The sequence below is a fragment of the Crocodylus porosus genome, unplaced genomic scaffold (genome assembly GCF_001723895.1).
Source record: "Crocodylus porosus isolate Cpor-Errol unplaced genomic scaffold, CroPor_comp1, whole genome shotgun sequence".
NCBI classification, from domain to species: Eukaryota; Metazoa; Chordata; order Crocodylia; family Crocodylidae; genus Crocodylus; species Crocodylus porosus.
Genome location: NW_017728918.1, coordinates 4,558,420 through 4,566,834, shown reverse-complemented (window position 1 = coordinate 4,566,834; position 8,415 = coordinate 4,558,420). Strand labels below are relative to the sequence as shown.

Genomic DNA, 8,415 nt, shown 5'->3' with positions numbered 1-8,415 from the left:
GTCGAGACAACTCTGCCTACTCCAGATCTGCAGGTTTCACGAGCATGTGGCAAGTCCCAAACTCCTGGAGATAAGTGCTGTCGATACCAAGCACAACGACCAGCATGTCTAAGCGTCATCTCCCTAGTACTTAGAACTGAATCTAGAAACAGAAAGTCCTTAGATAATTCAAGATAGCTCTCCCTGCATTGGTGTGATCTGTTTAATGTCTATCAGCATAACACACACTAATCGCCTGCATCTTCAAGTGACTGGCAGAGAAACGTAAAAAAATTAAGCAGCTGCAATCCGCCCAAAATGAGTTATTGTAATTACATTTAATTAGTTTAATTAGTTAATTATTTTGCTTACAGCTGTACAAGAGACTGCAAACATTTGTTAATATCACATTCTCTTTAACAGTATGGGGTGATTCTGCAGTTACACTAAATCATGTATGCGTATGTAGAAAGATTTTTTTTAAAAAGGGCGTGAGGAGGGGGCTGCATTTCCATAGGCATGTGTTTCTTTCCCCAACACATTTGGCAGGACCGGAAAACACATCGAAAGCCACAAATGGAATCGAACCATTCGTAAAAGTCATTCAATACAGATCAAGAGCCACTAGAGGTGCAAAGGAAGTCTGTGGAAACCGGTTTATAATACGTGATGCCTTCTTTTTTTTTTTTTTAACAGCAATAACAAACTGAGAGCTGCCAGCAAAGGCACGACTTGAGTGCTCGCTTATTTGAATTGCATGTGGCACCGCTGACAATAATATTCAAGACAACATGCACTCAGTCCAACAGAAAAGAAAGAAAACTTTTCTTTTTGCTCCTTATTCTTTTCTCCCTCCTCTTTCTCATTTCACTCTCTCCATCTGCCCAGCTAGCTAGCCATTCATCTCTCTGCCATGTGTCTGCTTTCCATAGGAACTAATTGCCCCACAGTAAGAAATATATACACACACACACATACACACACGTATATATGCACACACACACATATATATATACATATACACACGCATATATATATACATATACACACGCATATATATATATATATACACACATGCACACGCATATATATATATATATATATACACACACACATACACACGCATATATATATATATATATATTAAGAAGGTATTGCTACACCGTAAAAGTTTGTCTAGCTTGTTGGAATAATCCATACCTTTTTTAATGACAGACTGGTCCAATAGATTCATACCGCTGTTATTGGCATCTTCAACTGACTGTGAATATAAAAAACATCACTATTCAAATTGACTGGATATTAAAGAACCGCGAACATAAATCATGTCATTGCAAACTGGAGTGTCTGTTATTTCCATTTATATTAATTCACCAGGGGAGGAAAGATTTTTATTTTTATTATTATTATTTCCCCCAAATCGACGTGGAAATGAAATTATTCTGGATGATATAGTCTTCTAATAATATTGAAAAAAAATGTCTGAAGCATATGGGGTGCAATAGGGGGTTTGTTATCTTATAAAACATAGCTATTACATAGACTTTTCAAGGGAGCTTTATATTTCCGTGAAAATCTGGCCATTTGGCAACATCTGCAAAACCTAGTGAATGATACAGATGAACCCCTTAATTTTCCCCTCCCCGCCCCCACCCAACACTTATGGTTTGTTTGCTTATCCATGCCCTTTCTTACTAATTCAAGTGACAGTTCCTTTTTATATATAGGACTTCACATTTAATTGAAGGCTGAACAATTCGGAGGGGAGAGCAACACCCACGTTGGAAAGGAAACAAAGTAGGGAGAGATTAACTACTCCCACGATTTGCTGCCCCATGGTAGGAGTTTTCTGAGGGCCGGAGGGAGCTTGTGTGTGTGTGTGTGTGTGTGTGTGTGTGCGTGTGTGTGCGCGCGCGCGTGTGCGTGTGTGTGTGCAGGTGGGGACGGAGGAAGGAGGGGGAAAAAAAGGAATTACACACTGACAAAAAGAAGTCGGAGCTATTAAACTGATTGCCTGGAAAAGTCACTCTGTGGCTCTCTCCAACCTTTCTCCTCTCGCCCTGGCTAGGAGCACACCTGTCATTATGGCATTAACTTCTTGAGTCTCAAAGCAAACAAAGAGGGTTGCAGTGTGCGGGGCAGGCTTGAGGTTTTCTCTCTTAATACAGGTAGTGCAGGGACCCCCTCCTAAGCGTGCGACAAAAAGCAGCACAAAGAACAGAGGTGTCTTAAAAACCATCTCTAATAGGCTGCAGTCCTGTTGTCTGTCCTGAATTGCAGAGATGGAGCCTGGTAGATGGATTTTGTTTTCCTTGCACATAAATACAATCATTCCCTTTAATAAAGGGAAAAAACTCGCTGAATTTTCCTTCCTATTTTATCTTCGCATCACTGCGTGCCTTGAGTTTATCCTGAGCAAGTCCCTATCTCAACCCCTTCCTATTCTCAGCAGAGACCATGCAAGATGGGAAATGGTTTAGGGGGCATTACAAACCCCATCCGAAATATAATGGAGCAATAAGCAACCTTTTTTTTTCCTGGGCTCCTTTCCCTCTTCGCCCTTTCTTTCCACTCTTCCTCTGCGCTCCTGCACCCTGGTTTCTTGGGTCTTTTCGTCTCCTTCAATTAATAGACTACATACCCAAGGGGCATCAGAGGATGTGATCAAAGAATATTATAAGTTTTGCCGCCCACCCTTGTCTGCAGAGAGGTGGACAGACTGTAGACCCTGGAGAGACCAATTTGGGAAGCTCAAATGGAAATAAATGGGAAGCGCCATCTTTTCACCTATCTCTGGAGTGCATGTGCATGTGTGTGTACATATCTGTGCGTGCACTCCACTCGCTTCATCAGCAACGTGGGTTAGTTGTTGTAGTTAATGAGAAGACTCTTGTCTGATTTTCTATCTAATTACGCCCTCCTGCTGGGTTTTTGTACAGGATATTCGCGCAGCATGCTGGCAGTTAATAGTCACAGAGAGGATCGTAAAGATTTAATTAGGACTGCATGCGGAAACGCGGAAAAACAACTCAGACTTTTAATTACTAGACTTCTTTAGTTAAAAGTGATACCAGGGGTTACTTTATAAGAGACTTGGGTGTTTTGCTGGGACTTAACTTTCCATCTCCCTGCCTGGCGTGCAGAGGCAGTGGTGGCAGGGTGTGTGTGTGTGTGTGTGTGTGTGTGTGTAGTGGCAGGAGTAGATGATCTAGCAGGAGACTTGGTAACATTAATATACAATGCTGGAATTATCTGGTTTGCTTGGGGGGTTTTTTAGTGGGGGAGGGTGGAAAGAAACCTGATAACCCCGACACTTTCTATATCGCATCTCCTTGCTCCACGGCTAAACAGAAGTGACGTCCAAATAAAGGCATAAATAATCAAAGCTGGATGTATCATTGAATGTGTAAATCGTGTAGATGTGAGATAATTGGTTGGCTTTGGGGGCTTGGGGGTTTGGGGTTTGTTTTTTTTTGGTGGACTGTGCTCTATGGATCGATGCCTTCCCCTCGGATCTACACAATGCTGGTCGCCTGGTCAGTCAGGAAAGAAGAGAAAGTTGCATTGGCCTCTTTAAAATTGCCCTATTAGGTAATCGAGATGTGTTTTCGATAGATGGATACTTTCTTTCTCTCCCTGTGCACTGCTACCGGCTGTAAATTGCCCACGGAAAACTTAGCTCACAGGGCAGCAGCAAGAATAAAAGTACTTTCTGTTTACAATCCCGGGACATTATCGTGTCACGATCACCTAATGATATCCCTGGACAATAGATTACATATGGCCTGGATGTGGGTTTATATAACATGCACCCATTTCTCCTCTCTCTCTTTCACAAGCTCTTCTTTGTCAGCCAGACCTGTGCCCCTCAATCTATTTAAGCAATAGCACTAAGGAAGGGGGGGGGTATCCGAAAAGTAAGTTGTCGAGTCAAAAGACATACTTTAAGGAAAATGTATCTTCGTGCAAGGGAAGCAGGCGTGTTAATGGGCTAATAAGATCCTTTTTTTTTTTTTTTTTTGCTTGAGCCAGTTTTCGAATAATAAAAAATGGCAGTTGAAAATTGCTAGCTTTTCATTGTCTTCCTTGCTTTAAAAACAACCACACACACACACACAGAAAAATTAAAATAAACCAAACTTGCCAGCCCGGGTGAAGAGTACTGTAACACCAAATGCCTGGCAGGACAGAAAACGCTTATCACCCCTTCTGGTTCAATCTGTAGTCCCTGGCAAGCAAACACGTTCATCTTCATAACTCAGTCCTTCCCCTCCTAATTTGTAACATATCCTTGAAAAGTAACCATTTGTCTCCTTCTCCTCTCTGGATATCCGGCACACAACACCAGTCCAGCAAAAATACCTCCTTTCTAGCGCTTTCCCCAAGTCCCTTTAGCTGTTGGGCTGAGCAATATAAACTAGGCGACCTTCCCTTTAGCCTGGGCGACGGATATATTATTTTGTCTCGAAAACGATCGGGCAACGTGCCCCTTAGATGTATGCAGTACCTTGCGCCTCCCTGACTCAGAAGGGATATTTAGTAACAAGAAGTGTTTCCCATTAAATATCCGGGCAATGAGTAACTGCACCCTTCCTCTGTCTAGAAGGGAAGCAGAAGCTCCTGGAGGAAAGGAGGAGACCAAATAATTGCCTAATTCCTTTTAGCGGCTGTAAAAGTCAAGAGGGTGCTGTTACTTATAGCTTTGGCTACTAGTTATCTCTGGATAGACAGCTCGGTGGAGACAGGGGATGGCTGGATGGGGGGATAAAAAGTCCTGATCTGCATTTCTCGCTCAGGCACAACTCCCATTGACCTCGGTGCGAGGGTTGCCTGCAGGAGGAATGCAAAACCCATAAACCCCGTTGGCAGAGGTCAGGGAGCCCGCGTGGGGCTGGGCAATAATCTCCAGGCCGAGGAATGCAAGCCCCCGATGGCCACCGAGAGCAGTAAACACGTATCAGGGAAGCCTGCCTCCGAGCCCGGGCCGCTGTGCCTGTCCGGGGGTCTTTCAAGTGACAGCCAAGCACGTACCCATAACCTGTGCTCTGCTATTCACTTCCGCGGGTTTTATTTTCAAGAGCTTTGCTCTGTTTGTTTTCCAGGCTGGACGCTGTTTTCTTCTCCTTCGGTATTTTGATGTGGGATTCAGGTCAGTGAGTCATGCCGTCCAGCTGCTCGCTGGCTCGGGCTGTGCGCAGCTCTTCCTTGGCGTTTGGTTATTATTATTTTTGAAATCTGATAAAGACTGGTTTTCCATCTCCAAAATATGGGGGGGGGGCGGGGGGACACAATAACGAAAACCTCCCTCGTGCAGGTCGGGGGCCGAAAACCAGGTACCCCCGGACTGGAGCCCTGCTTCGGGGAGTGGGGGCTGCAGGGCCGAGTCCCACCGGACAGACAGACGTCCTCCTGGGGCCTTTGTTTGAGGGAGCAGCCATGTCCTGACTTTAAGGGGAGGGTGAGAAAGGTGGGACATAGCGTGCCACAAACCCATGGGCATTCATTGTTTCCAAAGGGTGGCAAAGAATAATGTCTTCGAAATAGCTGTGCAATGTCTTCTTCGAAAAGGTCTCTGTCTGTCTATCTATCTATCTATCTATCTATCTATCTATCTATCTATCTATCTATCATATTAGAACTAGCTGTCTTTCACTATAATAGATATATATCAATTAAGATCCTTGAATAAACTGTAAAAACAAAGCAGCTTTGTCAGTGAAGACAGTATACTAAGGAGCAGAGCAATATATATACACATACGTATTATATATAGATAGATATTATATCTATCTATCTATCTATCATTTTCGATCCATCTGTCTTTCACTATAATAGATGTATATCAATCTATATGTGTGTGTGTGTATACACACACACACATATAGAAAGATATTATATAGACAGATATTCTATCTATCTATCTATCTATCATAGAAAACATATTCTCGAAAAAAAGACACACGGGCTTGGCTTATTTCTCCCCTTTTCCTTCTTCCGTGGTAAGATCTGTTTAAATGTGCCCTTTTGAGGGGTCTCCCTGAAAGCTGGGGGTGGATATGGCTTAGTATTTCCAAGAAGACAAAAACAAGGAAGAACCCCTCTCCCTTAACTTGACCTTTCCCCGAACCATCCCAGTTTATTCTATTTTATTTTATTATTATTATTATTTTTTAAATCTCTCCTTCCCTTCTCTGCTTGGTAGATCCGTGTCTCAGCTCTCACCTTTCTGTCTGGATGAGCTCAAGGAGCAGGGCTGGTTTGAGGCAGAGAGAGAAAGCGAACTCCCTCTCTCCAGCTCCTTCTTTTTTCCCTTTCTTTTGGTTTTTGAAAAGCCAAGGACTCCAGCTATAACTCTGGGGAGCCGTGCTGCAGGGGCAGGGGTGTGCGAGGACCCCCTTCCAGCTCTCTCCGCTTGCTAATTGCTATAATTCATAATTGATCACTGTTGACTGTCTCTCCCCACGTGCCCTGGCAGTCCGGGCGAGGAGGCGCTGGCGTCCTTACCTGCACTTCTTCCATGCCGGGGTGTCCGATGCCATGCAGGGAGAGGCTGTCCCCCATGCCGGAGTCCAGGCCATGGTGAGCCGAGTGGAGGAGCACGTCTGGCCGCCGCACTGAGTGGTAGTCCCGCCTGGGGTCCAGTCCCGAGAGCTGAGGCAGGGCTGCCCGAGGCTGTGGCAGCAGTGAACCGGCTTCTGATCCCACCTCTTGCCTCTGCCTTTGTCCCCAAGGGTGCTGCTGGGGTTGATGCAAAGGGTTTAGGGAGTAAGGGTCATTGACATGGGAGTAAGGGTCCTGGCTTTGGTGGTAAGGAAGAGGCTGGTAGGGGGGTGGGAAGTAAGGCGGCTGGAAATCCGAGGACGGGGTGTGAGACAGCGGAGGGGCGCTGGAGTAGGGTCCCTGGGAGACAGATCCCAGCTGGGACAGCCTGGAGCTGTGGCTGGGGACTCCATCGTGCCGGTCCTACAACGACAGGGGGCAAAGGAGAGAGAAAAAGCGGAATTAAAAGGAGAAAATTGAAGCCACTCGGAGCTCCCACGCCCTGGGCCCCCCACCTCCAAGTCCCTGGGACTCCGTGGCACGCCAGCACGCATCCTTATCCTAGAAGCGTCCCATCAAAAACAGGCCGGGGGGGGGGCATAGTAAATGCCATCATTAAAAATGTCGGAGAGGTGCATGCACAGTATGGGGGAGGGGGGCTTTGATCCAGCACCCCTTCCCCTCCCCCCCCAAACCGGACACAAGTGAAGTGTCCAAAGATCCAGCACCCGCAAGCCCACACACACTCCTGTTAGAAATCACCCACACCTCTCCACGTGCAGCTGCAGGAGGGAAGTAGCCATCATGGGCTGACACTGAAAAGTGGGTCGTGAAAGCACTTTAAAAGGTGGGATTGATTATTATTTTTTTTCTATAAAGGGATCCCTGCTTATTACAATATATATGTAAATATATGCAAATAATCATGTATTAAATCGATAGTAATATATATGGTAATATACACAGTCATGTATAGTAACATTTATATAGTAATATATATACACATTAATATATAGTAGTATTTATATAGTAATATATAGTAATATATATACACATTAATATATAGTAGTATTTATATAGTAATATATAGTAATATATATAGTGTTATATATATTATTTATATATATATATATATAGTTGGATATTAATTATATATCTATATATATGAAACTTCACACCGAAAAAAATCAGCTCCTGCCCTTTCTGTAGCCACGTTTTCTCCCTTTTGAATAGGAGACGAGTCCAGAGAAAGGGGAGATGAAATGGTCACAGAAAGTCTTGGAGGTGAGGGGTCCGGTGTGAAAGCCGTCAGAGGAAAGGGGGCAGAGTTTTGTCCAACTCCATCCAAGTTGTGGCTCCGAGGCTGAAGCAAACAAGAAAATCTCTACTGCACAAAGTCTAGTCCAAATCCCCACCAGCTATTGGGAAAAAAAAAAGTTTTCCCCTCTTCCCCCCACCCTTCCACCCCCCTAGCTCAAACCCAGAACACACAATGCAAAAAGGAGAAGCAGCTGCAAGCCTCCTCCAATTATTGTGCTAAATTACCAAGCCAAAGGCGTTCAGGAGAGAGAGGGGGAGAGGGAGAGAAAGAGAGAGAGAAAGAGAGAGAGAGAACATGCAATTCTGGTACAACATGGATCCAAAACTCACCATGGCGGAATAGGTGTGGACTAACATCTGGAAATAAAAAAAGTCTTGTAACAGCTAAAAATAAAATAGTGGTGATAGTAATAATAATAATGCTAGGAGGAAAAAAAAATCAAGATCTGGACATGGACGTGCTGGACACAGGAGAACAGCTTGAGGTATTTCCAAGTCTATCCATCCAAAAAAGAAAAAGAAAAAGAAAAAAAACCCCAAAAGCAAAAAGCCAACGTCCCCCAAAAAACAGACTGG

The 8,415-nt window shown here is 44.3% G+C and overlaps 1 protein-coding gene across 8 annotated transcripts in view; it reads right to left on the bottom strand.

The window, feature by feature from the left end:
- TFAP2B (transcription factor AP-2 beta) overlaps positions 1 to 8,415 on the bottom strand; it is a 49,896-nt gene that overhangs the window by 35,650 nt on the left and 5,831 nt on the right. For 5 of the 8 annotated variants that reach the window (XM_019537159.1, XM_019537160.1, XM_019537158.1 and 2 more), the window contains exons 3-5: positions 8,170 to 8,196; positions 6,484 to 6,942; positions 1,180 to 1,240 (exon numbers count right to left, since the gene is read on the bottom strand). In XM_019537159.1, coding sequence (XP_019392704.1) covers positions 1,180 to 1,240; positions 6,484 to 6,942; positions 8,170 to 8,196 — 547 coding nt within the window. Of the gene's footprint in view, positions 1 to 1,179; positions 1,241 to 6,483; positions 6,943 to 7,034; positions 7,089 to 8,169; positions 8,197 to 8,415 lie in introns of those variants that run through there. The other 3 variants (XM_019537161.1, XM_019537164.1, XM_019537162.1) reach the window with 2 other exon arrangements.